At 39.4% G+C, this 24302-nt stretch overlaps 1 protein-coding gene across 1 annotated transcript in view; it reads right to left on the reverse strand.

Moving 5' to 3' along the window:
• SMCO2 (single-pass membrane protein with coiled-coil domains 2) overlaps window positions 1-21854 on the reverse strand; it is a 34921-nt gene extending 13067 nt beyond the window's left edge. Inside the window, 5 exon segments of the mRNA XM_003828908.6 lie at window positions 3943-4030; window positions 16769-16918; window positions 17587-17714; window positions 19625-19724; window positions 21721-21854. Of these exon segments, the coding sequence (XP_003828956.2) occupies window positions 3943-4030; window positions 16769-16918; window positions 17587-17714; window positions 19625-19724; window positions 21721-21854 (600 nt within the window).
• Window positions 21855-24302: the final 2448 nt, after the last annotated feature.

Here is a 24302-nt window from a genome sequence, read left to right on the forward strand (position 1 = left end):
TGAACTCCTGGGCTCAAGCAATCAACCCGTCTTGGCCCCCCAAAGTGCTGGGATTACAGGCATGAGCCACCATGCCCAGCCTCAGAAATAGATGCTTAAAGAAGTACTTGCAAGAGCAATCAAGGCATGGATTTTTGAGGCATAGTTTGTAACGGCAAACATTGATTATAAAGTACCAAATATCCAACAAAATAAAATTCATAAATTCAAATATCAAGCCCTGCATTATATAGGAGTGAAAAAAAAGTAAAACGACATCTACTAGCATAGAAAATTGTTGAAGAAAATATGCTAAGTGCCATAGCAGTTGCAAAACAATATGTATAATACAATCCCATCAAAACAACAATGTGTAAATGTATGTATAAAAATTTGGAAGAATATAAATATACTAAAACGTTCATTGTGTTTGTCTTTAAGGGAGGAGGATATTTTTCATTTTTATATGAAATCATTTCATAATGTTTTAATTGTTAAAATAAGCATGCAACCAGCCACAGTGGCTCATGCCTGTCATCCCAGCACTTGGGAGGCCGAGGTGGGAAATCGCTTGAGGCCGGGAGATCAAGACCAGCCTGGCCAACATGGTGAAACCCCGTCTCTACAAAAAATACAAAAAAAGAAATTAGCCAGCTGCGGTGGTGTGCCCCTGTAGTCCCAGCTACTGGGGAGACTGAGGCATGAGAATCACTTGAACCCAGGAGGCGGAGGTTGCAGTGAGCCGAGATAGCGCCACTGTCTTCCAACATGGGCAACAGAATGAGACTATCTCAAAAAAAAAAAAGATCTATCTATATATAAAATGCATTATATATATGTATAATGACCACATCCTATGTAAGTGGCCATTGCGCTAGGCATCATGCTAGTTAGATACAAGTAACAAGAATATTTACCCTCAAGTAGCTTATAGGTGAATTAGAGAATATACAGTATAGCTATTTTTTAACACGTTTATTCATCATCAATCCCTGAATTGGGTGGTTTAATTATTTAGAGAGGAGCTGTGCTGTGACAATCACCTCTTATTTGGTATCCTAGTTTATTTACAGAGTAAACATCTTCATACAGCACTTATCAAAGATAACTGGGACAAGGTCAGTCTCTGAATGAAAGCCCAGAAATTCACATGGAAATTTTAGAAAGTGTAATAGCTTGGGGGCTTAATATTAGGCCAAATAACACCCAAAGGCCACCTCAAAGTCCTTTCTGTAGCTTGAAGTTCTTTCAAATACTTTCGTTTCTGTTTTGCTTTTTTAAAAAATAATTGCCCCAATTTTCCCTCCTTCCCTTTTCATGCCTTTCTTAGTTATTCCATTTCTTTATGAGGAATAAGTGAGCCAATATATGTGATATTATTTTAATTTTATTAACTAATTTCTCCTTTAATTTTCCCACATTTTATTTGCTATTCCTGTATCTATTTCTAACAATATTCACTTTTCCCTTCACCAGAATAAGCCTACAGCCATTGCTACTAACTTTGCTTCTGTAACAATTTTACCTATTTATTTATTTTGTTGTTTTTGTTGTTTGCTGGTTGGTTGGTTTGTTGAGGCAGTGTCTCACTCGGCTGCCCAGGCCGGAGTGCAGTGGCTCACTGATCATGGCTCACTGCAGCCTTGACCTCCTGAGTCCAGAAGGTGATCCTCCCACCTCAGCCTCCTAAGTAGCTGGGACTACAGGCATGCACCACCATGCCTGGCTAATTTTTTAAATTTTTTGTAGAGATAGGGGTCTCGCTATGTTGCCGTGGCTGGTCTCAAACTCCGGGCCTCAAGTGATCCTCCTCCCTTGGCCTCCCAAAGTGCTGGGGTTACAGGTGTGAGTCACCACATTCAGCCAACAATTACATTTAAAGCTTCACCTTTAGATATATTACCACATTTGTTTTTATGTAGCTTTTTCTATCAGACTGTAGGCTTCTTGAGACAGAACTCGTGCCATTTTTTTGAAGACACATTTATTGAGATATAACTTACATACAGTAAAACTCACTTTTTAAAGTATACAGTTCTATGGATTTTGACAAATGCATTCTGTTGTGTAATAACCACTACAAGAAGATATAGAATATTTCCATCAGCCCCTAAATTTCCTTATACCCCTTTGTCAATCCCTGTCCCCCTTCCTCCACTAAACCTGGGAAACTAACTGCTAATCTATTTTCTGTTCCTACAATTTTGCCTTTTTCAGAGTTACATAAACAGAAGCACAAAGTACGTAAATAGTCTTCTGAATCTGGCTTCTTTCACTTACTGTAATGCATGCGATTCATTCATGTTGTTGGGTCAATCAGAAGTTTGTTCCTTTTTATTGCTGAGTAGTATTCCATCACGTACATGTACTGCAGTTTATCCAAATGACAACTGGCAGATATTTGATTTGTTTCTAGTTTTTAAGCTTGTGCTTGGTTTTTTGTTGCTTTTAATGTGTACATAAAACTGTGTATCCCCAGCACAGAGAATTTCCGTATATGTGTGTGATGCCTTCCTCTTGCATATTATTCCAAACTCCTCCCTTTAAAAAAATCTCACTTTCATTTATGTATGTGTTTCTCTATCTTTCTCCTCAGTCTTTTGATACTCCTTCCTCCCTCCCCGCACCTGCTACTGAAATCTACATTTTTGTAATACTAACAGTTGGATTTTGGAGGAAATTCTCTAAAGCAGAATATTTCTTGGCCTTGTCCTCTTCCCTTTTTTATAGTTTGCAATTTCCAAAGCCCAAAGATAGTGAAAAAACTCTTTCAACTCACACAAAATAAGATTGTGACTCAAAATGTTGGACTATATCAGTTAAAAGTAATTTTTCCCCCAGGCAATAGATTTGCACTGATCTGTAAGTTACTTTTAATATGTAAGAGGTCCAAATAAATGACATCTTCCTTTAATAAAAGAGAATTTTCTCTTTTACTGCTTCCAAAATCTACTCACATTTAAACTCTTGGGCTTGAGTTAAAATTGAAGCTGGCAATTTCAGTTAAAAGAGGTTGTTAGACACAGACTTTTTTCTTTTTCAGGGACCTTTCTTCAAGCCAGAAAAACTATCAGCCAGGACTCCGAAATCTAACTTGTGTCACAAGTTGATCTCTACCTTTCAGCTCTAATATTCTATTACTAATAAGAAAATGGAACATTAGGCTGGGTGCAGTAGCTCATGCCTGTAATCCCAGCACTTTGGGAGGCTGAGGCGGGCAGATTCCTTGAGACCAGGAGTTCGAGATCCGCCTGGCCAACATGATGAAACCCCATCTCTACTAAAATTACAAAAATTAGCCAGACATGGTGGCACACACCCGTAATCCCAGCTACTCAGGAGGCTGAGGCATGAGAATTGCTTGAACCCGGGAGGCGGAGATTGCAATGAGCCAAGATCATGCCACGGCACTCCAGCCTGGGCAACAGAGTGAGACTCTGTCTCAAAAAAAAAAGGAAAGAAAGTGGAAAATTAAACCTTAATTTGAGAAGAGTCTATAAGAAGTGTGAGGAGACACAACATCAGGAAAACTCTGGAGATTGTGAAAACCAACACAAGAACTCTTCATGGGGCATCCAAGACAAACACAGGTAGATCCCTTGAACTCTAAGGATGCAGTTTTTGACCAATATTTATTTCCTGGATGTATTCTCTGTACCGTTAGGTGCTGACATACAAAGATTAAGAAAACCAATTCTCCCTTAAGGTACTCATCTTAAGGTGGCATCAAGATAGAGTTTCTTGGTGGCCGAATTTCTAGGTAAAGTAGAAAAGTCTAGGTTTTTTGTGTCATCAGATAAAAGCAGTGTTACTCAGGAAAAGGGTGCTCAGACGTGACCACCAGAGAGCACTCCTGCTTATGAGTCTTACTTCTTGTTATTGCCTATTAACAATAGAAGGGTAGTAGGGAAAGAAGTGACAGAAATCCCCAACCTCTCAGTCTTTCCCAAGTCTCTAGCTTACCTCAGTGTTTGTCCCTTGATCAAGGTCAAGGCCCTGGTCCTCCAGCTTTTCAATTTGACCCTTCAGGGTCAGCATGTCTTTTAATAAGCTGCAAACAGACCAAGATACTAAGGCCTGCAGATTAAGAAAAATCACCCAAGAGAGGAGGTAATTTTGATCTTTCAAAAATGAAATACCATTCCCATATAAAAGGATGCTTTGGTAGTGCTTGTATTGCAATGGGAAGTAAATGAAATTCAAAAAAGTAAAAAGTACTCTAAGTAATCTAGATAATATTAAAGAGATATGAGGCCTAACTGGACACAGGAGCTGAAAATTAAAAGGGTTAAAATATAAGTTTATAAAATTTCTAAGAAAAAAACACACAGAAAATTTGGGGGACATAAGATTAGGAGAAGAGTTCTTAGGCTTAACATCAATTATATAATCTGTAAGAGGGAAAATTGATAATTGAACCTCATCAAAATTAAAACCTTAATTTGGCCAAAGACCCTGTTAAATGGATGAAAAGACAAATTACACACGGGGAAAAATATTTGCTTAGCACATATATGGCAAAGGCCTTGTATCTAGACTATATAAAAATCTCAAAAAAAGCTCAACATTTAAAAAAACCTATCCAATTAGAAAATAAGCAAAAGGCATGCATAGACATTTCACCAAGAGGCTATGTAGAGAGCAAATAAACATACAAAAGGATGGTCAATACTTATTAGCCATTAGAGAAATGCAAATTAGTACCACAATGATATATCGCTACATACTTGTCACAATGGCAAAAAAAAAAAAAAAAAGAAAAGAAGAATAGTGATAACACCAAATGCTAGTGAGGATGTGGAGAAACTCGATCATTCATAAATTGGTGGTGGAAAAACAAAAGGTTTCAGCCACTCTGGAACACTGTTTGGCAGTTCCTGTCAAAACTTAAAACTGACTTACCATATGACCCAGCAATTTCATCCTGGGTAATTATACCAGAGAAATGAAGACTTATTTCCCATAGTACGCGTACGTTCAAAGCAGCTTTATTCATAATAGTCCCAAACTGGAAATTACACATTTGTCCTTTAGTGGATGAATGGTTAAACACACTGCGTAGATTCATATCATGGAAGACTACTCAGCAATGAAAAGGAAGGAAAGATCAATACATGCGAAAATTTGCATAAACCTCAAAAAAATTATCCTGAGTGAAAAAAAGCCAATCTCAGAAGGACAAACTGCATGATTTCACTTATGTAGCATTTATGAAATAGCATAATTATAGACATGTGGAACAGATTTGTGGTTGCCAGGGGTTAGGGATGGGTAGGAGGAAATATATGTATAAAGGGGTAACACAAGTGCATCTTATGCAATGATTCAGTTGAGGATCTGATTGTCATGGTCATGCAAGGCTAAACATCTCATAAAATTGCATGGAACTATACACATACAGATGAGTGCATGTATAAATGGTGAAGTCTGAATAAGCTCTCTGGATTGTACCAATGTCAGTTTCTTGGTTTTGATGGCATACCCAAGTTAGGCAAGATGTTACCATTCAGGAATGCTGAAAATAAGGGTTCCTTGCATATATATATTTGAAACCTCCTATGAATCTATAATTATTTCAAAATAAAAAGTTAAAAATAAAAATGGAAGCATAGGTAAAGAGGGTTGCAAAAGAAAAAAGGAGGAGAATTAATAAAGAAGAATAATGTGACTAGTTTCATATTCACCTTCTAGTTTTTGGTCTACAGGTCTCTGCAAACTGTAAAGCCCTCTGGCCCAAATACTTTATAACGTTAATTCAGAAGGTATTTGTTCAGCATTTACTATGTGCCAAGTATTATGCTGAATGCTGATGATTAAAATAGAGAATAGTATAAGCAAGGTCTTTCCCCTTTTGAAGATTATAATGTAATGTGGATTTGCAGGCAGACAAGGAAATCCATTAAAAATTAGAATGTAATGTTTTGGGTACTTCTGCTTTCAATCAACATGGAGTAACAGGAATTGGATTTAGCCTCCCATTTTAAACAATTTTAAACTTGAAAAGAATATATGAGACAATGGTTTTCAGACGTTGAACAACAGACAGTGCAGAACGTGGATCCCTCAGGTGGGAAACAAGTGAGATGGGCTCTATAGTTACTTCAAGTTACTCCTGGAAAGAGTTTCTGGACTTCAAGTCAGAGAAAGGGGATGCACGAGAAGGCTGGTGGTCTCCGTGAGTTGAGAAGATGAAGTTAGAAGCTCAGGGAGGCCACAGAGGGTAGATTTGCCCAGCAGAGTGCCAAAGAGGAGAGAGCTGCACAGAGAAAAAGCTCCAGAGATCTTCCCACTTGAGAAAGCCCCACTTGGGCCTTCAGCTGAGGTACTGATTAGCACACAGATGTGATAAAAGTACTTGAAATGGGAGGGAAATCATAGCAGATTGAAGTGGGCAGAACAATCTCTAAAGATCAAGCAGTGCTAAGAATAATTGCCAGAGTGGAAAACTCTTGTAATACTCAAGTCATCAGGTAGAATACTCAGAAGGTATTGTTTCAATAGTGGAGCCATATTAGTCCTAGACTAAAGGCTGCTTTGGTCCTGCCCTACAATAATTAAAAGCAATCCTCAAAAGGGTCAGACCACTTCTAAGTAATTTAACTGTGTTCCAGAACAAAGCTCAAAATTTAAATGTACACACAAATGTCTCCAGAATACTCAAAACCAAATGAGGTAAAATTGACAATGTCTGGCATTTAGTAAAGAATTACTAGGCATGCAAAGAAGCAGGAAGCAACAGTCTATATGCTTATAAAAGGCTGAGTGCCGTGGCTCACACCTGTAATCCCAGCACTTTGGGAGGCTGAGGTGGGCCGATTGCCTGAGGTCAGGAGTTCGAGACCAGCCCGGCCAACATGGTGAAACCCCATCTCTACTAAAAATACTAAAAAAATTAGCCAGGTATGGTGGCACGTGCCTATAATCCCAGCTACTCAGGAAGCCAAGAATTTCTTGAACCCAGGAAGTGGAGGTTGCAGTGAGCCAAGATCGCGCCACTGCACTCCAGCCTAGGTGACAGAGTGAGACTCTATCTCAAAAAAAAAAAAAAAAAAAAAAAAAACTTAAAAAAATAAATAGAGGCAGTATTAAAAATGATTAGATGATAGAATTAGTAGATAAGGTTATTTTAAAAGTTGTAACTATATTTTATTGTCCAAGAAGGTAGAGAAAAACATGAGTACATTTAGGAGAGATATGAAAGATAGAAAAAAGACCCAGATCAAACTTCTATAGACACAAACTACAGTGTCTGAGATGAAAAATACACTGGAGGGGATTAATGTTATATCAGATACCGCAGAACCAAAAGATTAGTGAATTTTAAGATATAGTGATAGAAAGTCTGAAATGAAACACAGAAACAAAAGAGTTAGAGAAAAAAAAAGCCCAGAACATCAGTGAGTTATGGGTTATGAGACAACCTAAAGTGGCCTAAGACACATGTAATTAAAATCCTTGATGGTGAGATGAGGGAACAGAAAAAAATGTTTAAAGAAATAATGGCTCAAATTTTCCAAATTTAAACTACAAACTTGCAGAGCCATAAGGCACAACGGAACTTAACAAAAGAAAAATTAAGAAAACTACATGAAGGTCGATCATATAAAAATGATTAAAAACTATATATATATATATATATATATTTTTTTTTTTTTTTTTTTTTTTTGAGACGGAGTCTTACTCTGTCGCCAGGCTGGAGTGCAATGGCGCGATCTTGGCTCACTGCAGCCTCCACCTCCTGGATTCAAGCAATTCTCCTGCCTCAGCCTCCTGAGTAGCTGGGACTACAGGCACATGCTACCACACCCAGCTAATTTTTGTATTTTTAGTAGAGATGGGGTTTTACCATGTTGGCCAGATTTTTTAAAAATTTTGAAAACAGCTGGGAATAGAGCAAGGAAAATTTTATTTGTAGAAAAATATGGAAGAGAATGACAGCCAACTTCTTGTCAGGCACAACGCAAACCAGATTTCAACAGCATCTTTAAAGTACTGAGAAAAAAATGTCAGTATATAATTATATACTCTGCAAAACTATCTTTACAAAATGAATGCTTTTTTTCAGACATAAAAAGCTAAAAGAACACATCCCCAGTAGAACTGTATCACAGAAGATAGTTTTGGGTTTTTGTTTTTTGTTTTTGAGAGTCTTGCACTGTTGCCCAGGCTGGAGTGCAGTGGAGTGATCTCGGCTCACTACAACCTCTGCCTCCTGGGTTCAAGCAATCTTCCTGCCTCAACCTCCCGAGCAGCGGGGATTACAGGCGCCCAGCTAATTTTTTTATTTTTAGTAGAGACGGGGTTTCACCATGTTGGCCAGGATGGTCTCCAACTCCTGACCTCAGGTGATCCACCCACCTTGACCTCCCAAAGTGCTGGGATTACAGGTGTGAGCCACCATGCCTGGCCACAGAAAATAGTTTTTAAAAGCCCTTCAACAAGAGGAAAATGATGCCAGATATAGATTGTATGCATACAAATGAATGAAGAGCACTGGTAATAGTAAATATGTGTGTAAATATAAACAATTTTTTTCTTACTTTAAAAAATCAGCTTAAACAATAGTTAATCATTTAAAGTAAAAAACAAAACAAAACAAAAACCCCTGACGTATCATGGGCTTATATTCAGTACAGAAGTAAGATGTACGCCAACAGTAGTGCAAAGGCCGGGAGAACAGACATAGAAGTACAGCATATGTAAGAGGTAAAATATTACTTGAAGGCAGATAGTGATAGTTTAAGAATCATTCTATTTAAGCCAAATTAACTATTTTTAAAAAACAATGAAAAAGGATGGGCATAGCGGCTCACGCCTATAATCTCAGCACTTTAGGAGGCTCATGCAGGGGGATTGCTTGAGGCCAGGAGTTGGAGACCAGCCTGGGCAACAAAGCGAGACCTTGTCTTTACCTACACACAAGTTTCAAAAATTAGCTGGGCATCATGGTGCACACCTGTGGTCCCAGCTACTCAGGAAGCTTTAGGTGGGAGGACCGCTTGAGCCCAGGAGTTCAAGGCTGCAGTGAACTATGATCACACCACTGCACGCCAGCCTGGGTGACAGAGCAAGACTGTCTCGAAAAAGAAAAAAAACAAAGAGAAGGATAAAGAAATCATTTATAATGATAAAGGGATCAATTCTTCAAAAAGACATAACAGTCCTAACATTCATGCAACTAAAACCAGAGCCTCATAGTACATGAAGCAAAAACTGATAGCTCTGCAAGGAGAAATAGACATATCTAAAGTTACAGTTGGAGATTTCAACACTCCTCTATTGATCATCTATAGAAGTAGAGAGAAAATCCATAAGTACCTGGAAGACTTGGATAACACTATCAACCAACCTGACCTGATTGATATTTGTAGACTACTCTACTCAAACAATAGTAGAATACACATTCTACTATTGTATTGCACACATATCATTTACCAAGATAGACCATATTCAGAGCCATAGAACAAGTCTCAATACATTTAAAAGGAGTTGGCTGGGCACGGTGGTTAACACCAGTAATCCCAGCGCTTTGGGAGGTCAAGAAGGGAGGATTGCTTGAGGCCAGAAGTCCAAGGCTAGCCTGGGCCACATGGCGAAACTTTGTCTCTACAAAAAATACAAAAATTAGCTGGGCCTGGTGGTGTGCACCTGCAGTCCCAACTACTAGGGAAGCAGAGGTGGAAGGATTGCTTGAGCCTGGGAGGTTGAGCAGTGAGCTGTGATTGTGCCACTGCACTCCAGCCTGGGCAACAGAGCGAGACCTTGTCTCAAAAAAGAAAAAAATTAAAAGGAGTCAAGTAACATAAAATTTGTTCTTTGGTCACAATGGACTTAACTGAGAAGTCAGTAAGAGAACGGTATCTGGAAGATCTCTACATACCTGGAAACTAAAACATACTTTAAATAATCCATGGGTTGGCCGGGTGTGGTGGCTCATGCCTGTAATCCAAGCACTTTGGTAGGCCAATGTGGGCAGATCACCTGAGGTCAGGAGTTCAAGACCAGCCTGGCCAACGTGCTGGAACCCTGCCTCTACCAAAAATATAAAAATCCGCCAGGCATGGTGGCGAATGCCTGTAATCCCAGCTGCTCGAGAGGCTGAGCAGGAGAAATGCTTGAACCCGGGAGGCAGAGGCTGCAGTGAGCCAAGATCATGCTATTGCACTCCAGCTTGGGCTGATGGAGATGAAGCGAGACTCCATCTCAAAATATAAAACATTAAAATATATTTACATATATAAAAATAATCCATGGGTCAAAGGAGAGATCAAAAGGGACATTAGAATGTATTCTGAGCTGATTGAAAATGAAAACACAATATATAAAAATCAGTTTGATGCAGTGGAAACAGTGCTTACAGGGAAGTGCAGAGCACTAACTGATCATTATAATAGAAAAAGACAAGAGATCTCAAATCAATGACCCAAAGTTCACCTCATGAAATTAGAAAGAGGATAGCAACATAAGCCTAAAGTCAGCAGAAGAAAGGACATAATAATAATAAAAAAAAGCACAATCAAATGAAAATTTTCAAAAAGCCAGAAAAACAATAGCAAAAAACCCAATGAAATCAAAAGCTGGGTCTTTTAGCAAACCAAAAAATGTATAGATCTCTATCCAGACTGATACAACAAAAAGAAAAGAAGACACAAATATTCAATTTCAGGAATAAGTGAGGGGACATCAATACAGATGCTAAAGACATCATATAATAAGGGAATGTTACGGATAACTTTATGTCAATATCTTTGACAACTTTGATAAAATGGGCACATGGTTTGAAAGGTACAATCAACTTAATATCTTTAGCAATATATCCTGAATAGCCCTATTACATCTATTAAAGAAATTAATAGATACAAAATAAAATTCATAAATTAAATTTTTAATTAAAAACCTTACCACAAAGAAATTTCCAGGCAATACAGCTTCCCTGGTGAATCCAATCCCACATTTAAGGAAGAAATTATACCACTTCTACACAAACTTAGCCAGAAAACCAAACAGGTCCGGGGAAAATCTTAATGGTTTTCTACATGGCAAGTGTTATTCTGATATTAAAACTAGACATTACAAGAAAAGAAAATTGTAGGGCAATACCCCTCCAGAAGGAACTCTCCATTAGAGGGAAAAGGTAAGAGATCCCTAGTGGTCCACATTCAACTTCTGCAATCCTAGACACAGGAGAGTTCCTCGGCCTTTGCAGGCCCTGAGACCAGTATAGGGAGCTGTCTGGAGTCCATGTGATAACTGTTTCAGACAAAGTTTGTCAGGGGTCTTACACACCCACTGAGACCAAAGCAACTGCAGCACGGCACCATTTTGAGAGCCCAGCAGCCACAGACTACCTCCTGCCCTGGGGCCCAATAGCCCCTGCATTTCCACATCCCTGAAGCCCTGCCAACATCCCTCTACGTGCACCCAGAGCTGCAGTATCACCATGCCAACTGAATCCAGCATGCAGTCAGGTCCCCAGCACTCTAGCTCAAGCAGTGTATTACACCCAGGGAACAGGGTAAGGAAGGCTGCCCCAAGGACAAAGGGAGCCAAAGTTTGGGCTTCCCAGAGCAAGGAGTCTCTGCCACTGACAGTGTGTTAGTCTGTTCTTGCATTGCTATAAAGAAATACCTGAGACCAGGTAATTTATAAAGAAAAGAGGTATATTTTGGCCTATGGTTCTGTAAGCTGTACAGGTATGGCACCAATATCTGCTTGGCTCCAGGTAAGGGCCTCAGGAAGCTTACAATCATGGTGGAAGATGAAGGGTAGCCAGCGTATCACATGGTGAGAGCAGGAGCAAGAGAGAGGTCGGGGGGAGAGGTGCCACATTCTTTTAAACAACCAGATCTCATGTCAACTCCGATCAAGAACTCACTCATTATCCTGAGGACAGCACCAAGCCATTCATGAGGGATCTGCCCCTGTGACTTAGACACCTCCCACTAGGCCCACCTCCAACATAGGAGATCACATTTCAAAATGAGATTGGGTGGGGACAGACATCCAAACCATATGAGTGCCAAGTTGACAAGGGGTTGACTTGTGATAGTTAATACTAGATGTCAACTTGACTGGATTAAGGGATGCTTAGATGGCTGGGAAGTCCACTCCACTAGCCACTACTGGCACCTGTGCATGCCACCCAGGGGCCTGAGGAGCCATTGTTCCTGGGTGTGTCTGTGAGGGTGTTGCCGGAGGAGATTGACATTTGAGTCAGTGGACTGGGAGAGGAAGACCCACCCTCAGTGTGGGTGGACACCATCCAATCGGCTGCCAGCACAGCTGGAACAAGGCAGGCAGAAAAGGGGAAGAAGCAGCTTGTTTTCTGAGTCTGCTCACTCTCTCTCTCTTCCTGTGCCATGCTGGACACTTGCTTCCTCTCCTTTTGCCCTTGGATATCAGCCTCCAGGTTCTTTGGCCTTTGGATTGTGGGACTTGCACCAGTTGCTTTCCAGGGGCTCTTGGGCCTGCAGCCACAGACTGAGGGCTATGCTGTTGGCTTCCCTGGTTTTGAGGCTTTTGGACTTGGACTGAGCCATGCTACTGGCTTCTCTCTTTCCCCAGCTTCCAGACAGCGTATCGTGGGACTTCACCATGTGTATTAGTCTGTTCTCATGCTGCTAGTAAAGACATATGTGAGACTGCATAATTTATGAAGGAAAGACTTTTTAATGGACTCACAGTCCCACATGGCTGGGGAAGCCTCACAATCATGGTGGAAGATGAAGGAAGAGCAAAGGGACGTCTTACATGGTGGCAGGCAAGAGAGGGCTTGTGTAGGGGAACTCCCTTTTATAAAATGATCAGATCTTGTGAACTTATTCACTATCACAAGAAAAGCACAGGAAATACCCGCTCCCATGATTCAATTACCTCCCACTGGGTCCCTCCCACAACACACGGGAATTATGGAAGCTGCAATTCAAGATGAGATTTGGGCGGGGACACAGCCAAACCATATCACCATGTCATCATATGAGCCAGTTCTCCCTAATAAACTAATGCAGCTATAGCTATGGATATATCCTATTGGTGCTGTCTCTTTAGAGAACCCTGACAAATACAGACAGCAACCCTGGAGCCTCCAGCAGCAGGGCTGCCTTGCAGCTGCACACACCTTCAGGAGGCCTGGGGACTGGCCCACCTGAGCACCATCCTGGGGCCAGATGACAGGTGCACCCACTAGCCACTACTGGCACCTGTGCATACCACCCAGGGGCCTGAGGAGCAGCCTACCCCACCCACTGCCATCACTGTTGGCACCAGAGCACACTATCCAGGGGCCCAGATATCAGCCAACCAGGCCTGCCTCTGCCAGCCCATGCACACCATCAGGGGACCTGATGACAGGCCCATCCCACTTATCAGCACCACTGCTGGTATTCTATTGCTGCACTGCCTAGGGGCCTGGGGACTGACTTGCTCCACCCATAGCCACTGACACCCACATACACTATCAAGGGGCCTGACAACAGTCCTGTTCAACCCACCCCTACTGCTGCCTGAGCATGCTATCCAGGAGCCTGGTAATCAACTCACTCTGCCTGCCATTATTGGCAGTCATTCATGCATCTGAGGGCCTGAGGACAGGTCCACCCTGCCACTGCCACCATCAATAGCACTGGGGACTTGTGTGCATCATTGAGGAGTTTGAGGACAGGCCCGCCCCCCATGTTGCCAGCACCAGTGCCTGCCACACATCATTTGGGAACCTCAGGATCAACCTGCCCTGCCTATCATGGCTGGTACCAACACTTGCCTTCTGTGGGCCTGAGGATGGGCCCTGCCCACTGCCACTGCCTATGTACATTGTTCAAGGGCCTGGTGATAGGCCCACCCTTCCTGCTGCCTGCACCTATGTGTGTTTCCTGGGGGCTTAGGGACCAGCCTGCCCAGCCTACAGCTGCCACCATCACTGGTATCTACCCATGCATGACTCTTAGGGACCTGAGGACTGGCCCCCCCAGCTCACTGCCATCACTGCTGGCAATGTGCACATGCTGCCTGGGAATCCAAGGATTGGCCTGCTGCTACTATTGCCACTGTCAGTGCCACACACAGTGCCCAGGGACATGAGGACCCACCTTCTCAGCCACTGCTGCCACTGTCAGCAATCAAGCAAGCTGCCTAGAAGCCAAAGATCTGGCCCACCCAGACTAACCACCACTGGTGCATGCATATGCTGCATGGGGACCTGAGGACAGGCACTCCCACCCTGCTGCCACCACCACTAGCACTTGAGGACCAATCTGCCTAGGGTAACTGTCCCCAGTAAAGTTTGCCACAGCCTCCACAAATAAGCACAGCCTAAGCCACTGACGAACTTACAGATACCACTGACGCTGATTACAACCAAAGAAATCATGTAGAGACTACACTAGTATGCCCACCCACCAATAATCAAAGCCAAAGCACCCTACCCAACTAACACTATAAATACAGCTTTAGGAAAACCTAATCTTTCCCTATGAAAGCCAATGCATAAAATTGGAAGAAGTGACTATTACACCAGATGTATAGATATCAATGTAAGAACCAAAGAAACATGAAAAAGGAAGGAAACATGACATCTCCAAAGGAGTGCAATAATTCTCCAGTAACATCCCAATGAAAAGGGAATCTATGAAATGCCTGAAAAAGAATTCAAAGTATTGATACTAAAGAAAATCAGTGAGATATAAGAGAACACAGGTAAGCAATACAAAGAAGTCAAGAAAACAATTCATAATCTGAGTCAAACAAATTCTGAGACTGAAGAATTCAATGAATGAAATAAAAATATAATAAAGAGCTTAAATAATAGACTAGATCAAGCAGAAGAAAACATTTCTAAACTTTGAAGACAAGTGTTTTGAAATAACCCAATCAGCCAAAAAAAAAAAAAAAAAAAAAAAAAGAATGAAAAAGAATGAAGAAAGCCCTACCTGACATTTGGGACACCATAAGGAAACAAAATATTTGGATATTAGGAGTTCCAGATAGAGAATAAGTGGGCAAAGGCATTAAAAATAATTTAATGAAATAATAGCTAAAAACTTCCAAAGTCTTGCAAGAGATAGACATTCAAATACAGAAAACACAAAGAACCCCAAATAGATTTGTATCAAAAAAGTATTCTCCAAGGCTCATGACAGGCAAACTGTCAAAATCAAAGACAAAGAGAGAATTCTAAAAACAGCAAAAGAAAAGTGTCAAGTCACATATAAGGGAATCCCCATCAGACTAACAGCAGGTTTCTCAGCAGAAATCTTATAGGCAAGGAGAGAATGGGATGATATATTCAAAGTGCTGAGAGGAAAAAAAAAACAAAACTGACAGCCAAGAATACTATACCCAGCAAAACTATCTTTCAAAAAATGAAAGAGAAATAAAGTTGTTCCCAGACCAGGAAAAAGTGAGATAATTCATCACCACAAGAAATGCTTAAAGAAATCCTACATCTGGAAGTGAAAGAACAAAATCTACAAACATGAAAACTCACAAAAGTACCAAATTCACTGATAGAATAGATATACAAATGAGAAAGAGACAAAAGTCAAACATTACCACTACAGAAAACCATCAAACTGCAATTATAAACAATAAGAGAGAAAGAAATAAGGATATACAAAACAACCAGAAAACAATTAACAAAATGACAGGAATAAGTCCTTACTTATCAATAATAACCTTGAATATAAATGGATTACATTACCCATTTAAAAGATATAGAGTGGTTGAATTGATTTTTTAAATGACCCAATTATATGCTGCCTAAAAGAAACTCACTTCGCTGTAAAGACACATGTAGACTGAAAGTGAAGAAATTGAAAAAATATTTCATGCAAATAGAAATCAAAAGCAAGCAGGAGTGGCTATACTTAGAACAGACTTTAAGTCAAAAACTATAAAAAAAGACAAAGGAGGGTATTATATAATGACAAAAGGATCAATTTAACAAGAGGATATAACAATTCTAAATATATATGCATCCAACACTGGAGCACCCAGATATATAAAGCAAATATTACTAGATCTAAAGGGAGAGACAGACTTCAGTACAATAACAGTTGGGGACTTTAATGTCAGACTCACAGCATTGGACATATCATCTAGCCAAAAAATTAACAAAGAAACATTGGATTTAAACTGCACTTTGGACTAAATGGATCTAACAGACATTTACAGAACATTTAATGCAACAGCTGCAGAATACACCTTCTTCTCATCAGCACAAGGAACATTCTCTGGGATAGACCATATGTTAGGCCACAATACGAGTCTTAACAAATTTTAAAACATTGCAATCATATCAAGTATCTTCTCAGATTACACTGGAATAAAACTAGAAATCAATACCAAGAGGAACTTTGGAAAATATAGAAATGTATGGAAATTAAACAACATGCTCCTGAATGACCATTGGGTCAAGGAAGAAATTAGGGAAGAAATTAAAATTGCTTGAGACAAATGAAAACAAACAACCTACCGCAATTTATCAGAGACATCAAAAGCCTGACAAAGAGGTAAGTTTACAGCAATAAACACCCACATCAAAAAAGTAGAAAGATTTCAAATAAACAATCCAACAATGTGCCACAAGGAACTAGAAAAGCAAGAACAAACCAACCCATAAATAACAACCCAGCAACCCAATTTTTTAAATGATCAAAAGATAAACAGATATTTCATCCAAGAAAGTATACCTATGGCCTAAAGACTTTATCATCTTAAGCCCAAAGTTTCTTAAATTTTTAAAGCTATGAAACTTTCTGCTATTTTATGACCAACCCCAACACCCTACAATTACCTCTTCACTGTGTTTTCTGTTACATTTTTTTTTTTAATAATATTGTCAATTTTCTCCATTCCGTCTATGTAATCAGCTCCAAGTTCTTTCACCTGGAGACCTATCTTTGTGTTCCAGTAGTTTAGCTTGAGGAACATGCCCTTCAGACATCTGCGGAAATATTATGGTGATCATTTTCAAAGCAGAAAATGGGAAACAATTCACATAGCCTGAAATGCTCTTCCTTTGAATAGCAAGTTGATCTGTTTAGTCTTCCTTGTCACCAAAATGGGCCAGGTGGGCACACAAGCCTCAAGAAAAGAAGTTTGGGTATTTATTTGATATCCACTTTAACAGATCTTTAAAGACTCTATAAAACAAAGCATATTTTATGTTTAATAAAAAAAGATATATTTTTAATTTCACTGTGTGGAATGAATATTAAATATTGATATTAAGATAGTGGTTACATCATTCTGGGGGAGGAGAGGTATACAATAGGGAAAAGATCCACAAGGGCTTAACAACATACTCTTAATGATAATTATGGTTTTCCTATCTAGAAAATTATCTGAGAAGGTTTAAATATATGTTAATTTCAGGCCTCAAAGAAGAGTTTGCTCTTTCTTTTTTCCCATGCTCTGTCTACATCCCTAAAATGTCCTTACACCACATTATTGCTAGATCATGTAGGTAGTTACCTATGCACAGGACTGCTTTATGGTTCAAGACATGTATGGATTTTAAATCTTCCAGACTTTCCCTAAGTTATCTGCTTAAATTCTATTTTCCCCTCCACACATTATTAAATGCTCTGTCTTGCATGTGTCAAGACTTACAGTTCAAGGAGGTTCTTCTTTGAAAACTGCAGAGATGTAGACGCTTGAGGGTCCTCATCAACATCTGTTTCTTGCTTATCCTGTTTACTCAGGTCCTGGTCATGCTCAGCCTCTAGCTCCAACATACCCTGGTAAAGATGATGATGGAAGCAAAGCAGAACAAAAGGTTACTACAAGATGTGGTGGTTCTTCCAGCCCTACCCAATCCGCCTTTGCTGGGGTCAAGCACATAGTCCTCTCTGAGACTGGAGCTTTCTGATGCATCTGTAAGCTAAGCAGACATGCCCTTCTGCTCTGCCTACAGAGGAAGGCTGAGGCAGGGGCATGGAGAGAATCAGTGTCCACATGGAGAGCTCTTTTCAGTCCTGATGAGTAATCGAATTCCATCTGACCATGGACTCCAAAACTCCACTCAAATTAGATGACTGTTCTGGTCTCTTAAAAAAAATCAATGTCATAAAAAAGAAAAGGTGGCAGGACTATTCTATATTAAGAGAGTCTAAAGAGATATGAAAACCAAACATATTGCATAGATCTTTTTGGGATGCTGGTTTAAAAAATATGGCTGTAAAAGACATTTGGGGGACAATTAAAGAAATTAGAATATTGAGAGAATTGAGATTATTATATTAATGCTAATTTTCCCAGATGTGATAACAGTATTTTGTAGGAGAAAGTTTTATTTTTAGAGACGCTTTCTGAAGTAAACAGGAATGAGATATCATGCTGTCTTTGACCTACTTTTAAGTGGTTCAGAAAGTTTCATCTATTTATATACACAAAGATAAAGCCAATGTGACAAATGTGAAAGATTTTTAAATACAGGTGTAGGAATATGGTTAATCATTGCATAATTCTAAGTTGACCTTTTAAATTGTTTCATATCAAAAAGAGTTTGGGGAAAAACGCCTACTCTATGAGTTTGATCAATACAATTTACTTTTTTGTTTCTGTATTCTTTGCCTTGTTCTAGAAAAGCATCCAAGACATGTTCTGCTATTTCAAGTCTCTGCATGCAAAAATCGACAATGATTTATCCTTGAACACTTCTTTAGTAACTATTTATGAAATATTTCTTCTGTCCTTTGAAGAAGTTTGATCTGAATTTCCTGTGTTTCACAGAACTATTTTTAAACTGGAAGGAGAAAAGTTTGGAGGAGGGAGAATAGATCAGTTTCTTTTTTAAATGTCTGTGTAAACTACTGGCCAAGTCAATAGAAATAACTAACATTCATGTAACTCTTTACAAATTAGTTTCATGTGCATTATTTATTTTCATTCTCACATGGCCATTTGTATTTAGTGACTTGCCCAAGGTTATAGAGTATAGAGAGTTAAGTGGTGGTCCCAAACAAGGAATGCCTATGTCCTAATACAGAACTAGGACTCCATGCATATTATCTTATTTGGAAAAAGAGTCTTTGCAGATGAAACTAAGAATCTTGATATAAGATCTTCTCAGATTACTTGAATGGGTTCCTAAATCCAATGACAAACATCCTAATGAGAGACAGAGGAGGAGAAGACAGACAAAGAGAAGACCATGTGAGGATGAAGACAAGAGACCAGGAGTTATGTAGCTACAAGCCACTGAAGGCCTGGAGTCCCAGAAGCCTGAAGAAGGATTCTCTCCTGGAGGCTGCATTAGGGGTGAATAGCTGAATTCTATTGGAAGATAATCTGTGAGGAGGGGGTATGGTCATATGGTGATTTGGTCATATGATGATTTGCTCGAAGGTGAGAAATGTCACAGTTATTTCATAAATTCCCGAGGACAAAAATAACATATAATTCACTTTTTTTTCTTTTTTGTTCGCATGGGAAGGCTAGTAAGTCCTTCATGTGGTAACAGCAGCATCCAGTGGGAACAATGCCATATCCCCTGCCTCCCTCCTGATTTCAAGCTTTGAAGTTCTGCACCAATTAGAAGAAAACCCTCAGATATTTTCTTACCAGTTTGAGATATGTGGCGTGAAGTTCTTCTCTTCAACCTACTGTGTCATTTAAGTGTCTCTCTTACCCATTTTTCAGTGTCTACCTTGTGAAGGAAGTCAGTTTGAGGGTTTTCAGAGGACATGTCATCCTCATCATCCGATCTGTCTAAGATGTGGTCCACTTTGATAATTTCCTTTAGCAAACTGCAAGCCACACAATCCAAACAGAGGCTGTTATTATGCCTTTGGGCCAGAGCTTGGGCCTGCCCTACTCCTTTCTAAAGGGAGAACACTGAGATCTTCCCCAGCCCCAGGGAGCATCTGCTATCCTTGTACTGAGTTCTTTCTGTGTGAATAACACCTCACACAGTATATCTCACAAGTAGAAATAGAGGGGCTGGATAAATAATAATTGGCTGAATCCATAAATTAACAGTGAGATTCCAAATTCCAGAGTAATTGCAGTTCTGTGCATATGTATGTATAAATGAGTGTGCACAATCAACAAATAAGTAAATTAATATCCTGTTTTAAAAAGTGGAGTTTAAAAACCTTATGTGGTTTAAATGGGCAGAGAGGAGTAGGTCTACAGTGCCCTCTTGATCTCCACCCCCCCAGCTGTCCTCCTCACAATGTTTACTAGCTTCTTTATTTTCAACAGAGATGCTATGCATAAATAAGCAGAGATGTTTATGTATGCATGTATGCGTGTATATATTATATATATTATACAGAATAGACCCTTTAAAATATATGGGAGGATATTTATACACTCCATTCTGTGTATACATCAAAGCACTTTGAATTTCTTATTTAATAACCTATTTTGGAGTCCATTTCATATTAGCACATACAGAGCTGCTTCGTTTTTAAAATGGCAATATGGTATTCCATTGTGGGGCTGTAAAATAATTTTCCAATCAGTTTTTTTATTAACAGATAGGTAGAATGTTTCCAATCATTTGCTATCACAAACAATGCTGGAATGAATATCCTTACACAGCTATATGTGGTTGTTGTGTATGTGTACAGCATATCTACTGGAAAACCCGAAAAGTAGAACTTCTAGGTCAATAGATATGTATATTCTAAATTTTGATAGATTTTTAGCAAAGTATGCTTTAAAGAGGTTGAATCAATTTTCACTCCGAGCAAAAATGTGCCTGTTTCCCACTCCTTGTCTAAATCCATGTCCTATTAAAGTTTTTGATCCTTGCCAACTTGGTATGTTTAAACTGGTATCTCATTTAGTGTTAGTCTCATTTTATGTGTGAGGTTGAGTATTTTGCCTATGTGTATAAAACTCATTTGTATTTCCTTTTCTAAAACAAGTGTGTTGATAGTCTTTGCCCATTCCCTACCACACTTTAATATTTTGCTTAATTAATTAGTACCACCCTTATTAATATTTTGCTGGAGAGAGCCTATATGTTCCCTCTCATATGCTTTTGAATGGGTCACAATAAATGTGTGATATGTGTCTATAAAAGTAGTTCCAAGTCTATGGGATTTGAACCTAGAGGGTGGAGGTGTTGTCAGGGTTGAGGGGGTATTGAGTCACTTCACATCTAATCTGCTTAGAAAGGGATCCTGGAATCTATACAGATTTAGATAGAATGAATAAATATTGCTTATATGAAAAACTGCCCAAAGTTTACAAATGCGTATGCTACTATCTTCAATAAATTATAAATGCATTTAAGAACATCTTTGATATCATAATAGCTTTCTTGCCATATGAGGGATTCTTGGAAAATCTTTTACCTTAAAAATGTTTTCCTAGTTAAAAAGGTGTTGATCATAGCTAAACTAGTATGCATTTTAAACACGTACTAGCAAATGTATATATGTGTTTATACCACTGTTTGTACTCCCTCTATGCCAGAAAGTATTTTAAATGGCTTAGATCTTTAGCAAGTGAAGATAATGAAGCCATAAAACAATCCACATATTTTCCCAAATTGAGATTACTTTTTTAAATGGGTATCTGTATCTGCTCAGTTTATGATGGTGGGCCCCTTTAGCTTCTCATAAGGCCTACTACAGTAAATATTCATGAGATTAAAATTAGATAAATTATAGCAAAGACTGTCAACCTAGACTCTGAACCTGGAAATCTCATCATTTGCATACCGCTGGCCCGAGAATGTCTGCATTTGGGACCCTAGAAATTGCTTCTGCAAGCTCAGTTCTGACTTACTCCTGCATTGCACCTTTAGTCACATTGAGCTTTTGGAAAAAGCCATTGTTTTTCTTAGTCAGCTGTTGTTCCTGGCAGTCCATCTTCATCTGCAGAGACATTTCGTTATTTAGGTTTGTGGGCGTGAGAGCCATTTCTTTGGCACTGTAAGGACAATAATGACAACAAGAGGGATTTTATGGCAGAAATGGCAACCACATCCTCTTCGCTGACACCAGACTAACTTATTCCTCAGGGCATTTGGCTTTAATTCCTCCCCTTTCAAACTGGCTGTTCATCGTAAAGGACCCCAAAACAAACTCTTAGATTTCTCTTCTCAAGTATATATGAGAAAGACCTGTGTGGCTGTCTCCAAGGACACACCTCTTGGCTGGTAAATGTGCGTTTTGAATGCTCGAAGGAGAATACTACAGAGGAATATATAATAACCAGCCCGGAAGAATGGGAACTTTCATTTTTTTAATCTCTTTCTGATTATATAATAATATGCATATTGTAAAAAGTAAAAAGGGCAAAAGAAAAAAGTAAAATCATTGGTACTTCAGAGATAACCAGCGTTAACCCCAGAGATATCCAGACTTAACCACTGTTAATATTTTAGTACATGTTATTTCTGCTTCTAGATTTGGTGTTTGTTTTATTCTTTTCCCATTGTTGACAACTAGGTTATTTCTAATTGCTTAGTAGTATAAATAATGCAATAATGATTATCTTTGTTTAGTAATTTTCAGTGCATGTCTAATTAGTTAAATACTTCCTTAGAGGTGGAATTACTGGTTCAAAGGAGTTTGACCAGATTTTTAAGGATTTAGACAAATATTTCCAAATTGCTTTCCTAAAGGTTTAACTAATATACACTGGCATCAGCTGTGTGTAAGAACAGGAACCTTCATTCCAGTCTGATAGGTGAGTGTTCGCTGGACAGCAGAGGAGTGAATTGTTGGAGTACTTAAGTAGTGTGAAAAATAACGGAAAGGAAACAGGAAAGAAGGTAGAGACGTGTGAGATAGGCTCATAGAAAAAGCTATAGGGAAAGGATAGATACAAAACATAACTCCTAGTTATAGGCAGAAATCAGGAGGGTGTGTCCAGGCTAAACAGGAAGAAACCTTCTCTTCTGTATATTCAAGTGAGTGATAGCAGTAGATTGGCCTAGAACTAGAGGGTAGCCTGGCTCCCAGCACCCTGAGGGACAAGAGGGGATGACAGACTCATGGGAAGAGAAGGCATTTTTCTGCAAGGGTGATTTATGGCAGGGACTAGCAACAGGGAGGAAGAATCAGGGAGAAGGGAGGCCCTGGGAATCACAGAGATGTTAAAACCATTTGCACAGACAAGGGCTTGGTCGATCATTCTGTGGCAGAATTGAGCTTTGTTCTTGACTTGTGTGGTATAAAAGGGGCCCCTGTGAAAGAGAATCATCAGGAAAGAACTAGAACCTTTGATGTGTGATGGCACCATCCTTTTTAACTTTGAATGTGGCAAAAAATAAACCTTTGATTTCCCTCAGGAAGGTCACTATTGCCTGCCAATTTCATCACAGCCCCTATCTGGACAGTTTTGTCCATTTCCTGAGGGTGTTAAGCATTACAAAGGCAATTCCAAGCTCTGAAAGGTGAACAGACGCTGAGATTTGCCTTGTTTACTGTTTTTATGGTCCAAAAAATAGAATACCATAAAAATAATAAAATTTCCTTATTCTGATAATTCTCTATCATCTCAATGTCTCCCCCAAGAGTGATTTCAAAGAAAACATCGTCTGTCAATTCAGGCACCTACCCAAATTCTTCCTCCACACATTCTGCCACATTTTACATAACAATTAGAATCCTAACAATGGCTTATGTCTGTGCAGCCGCTAACAGATTACAAAGTACCTTTCACATATTTTCTCATTCAGTTCTCACAACAACATGGTACAGAGGGTATTATCCCCATTTTATATGTGTATTAACGGAGCCTATGGGAGATGATGTGATTTACTTAGAGTCAGATATAAGAAGTAAAGCCAGGACTCAGAGCTTCCATGTCCTCACAGCTACTGATAAAAAGATTTTCCCCACCTCCCACCTCCAAAGATGATCTAGACCAGGGCTCTCCAATAGAACTTTCTGTGTTGATGAAAATGTTCTCTACACTGTTTGATACAGTAGCTACTAGCCACATATTTCTATTGAGTACTTGAAATGTGGCCAGTGCAACTGAGGAACTGAATTTACAGCCACACATGCCCAACGACTATCATGTTGGACAACTCAGAATTTTCTAGAGCAACGGTCATCAAACTATGGCCAGCAGGCCAAATCCAGCCTGTCACCTGTTTCTAGAAATGACATTTTATTGCAACACAGCCACACCCATTCCTTTACAAATCGTCTATGACTGCTTTTGCACTGCAATGAGAGAATTGAATGGTTGCAAGAGAAATCATTTGGCATAGAAAGGCTAAATATTTACTATCTTGCCCTTTACAGAAGAAGCATGCCAACCCCTGTTCTAGACTATCACCTTCTTCTATGATGTTGGGTGTTTGCTACGATCCATCAGTTGAATGCAGTAAATAAGAGCTTAAACTTTGGAGA

This window comes from Pan paniscus, chromosome 10, assembly GCF_029289425.2.
Source record: "Pan paniscus chromosome 10, NHGRI_mPanPan1-v2.0_pri, whole genome shotgun sequence".
Taxonomy (NCBI): Eukaryota; Metazoa; Chordata; class Mammalia; order Primates; family Hominidae; genus Pan; species Pan paniscus.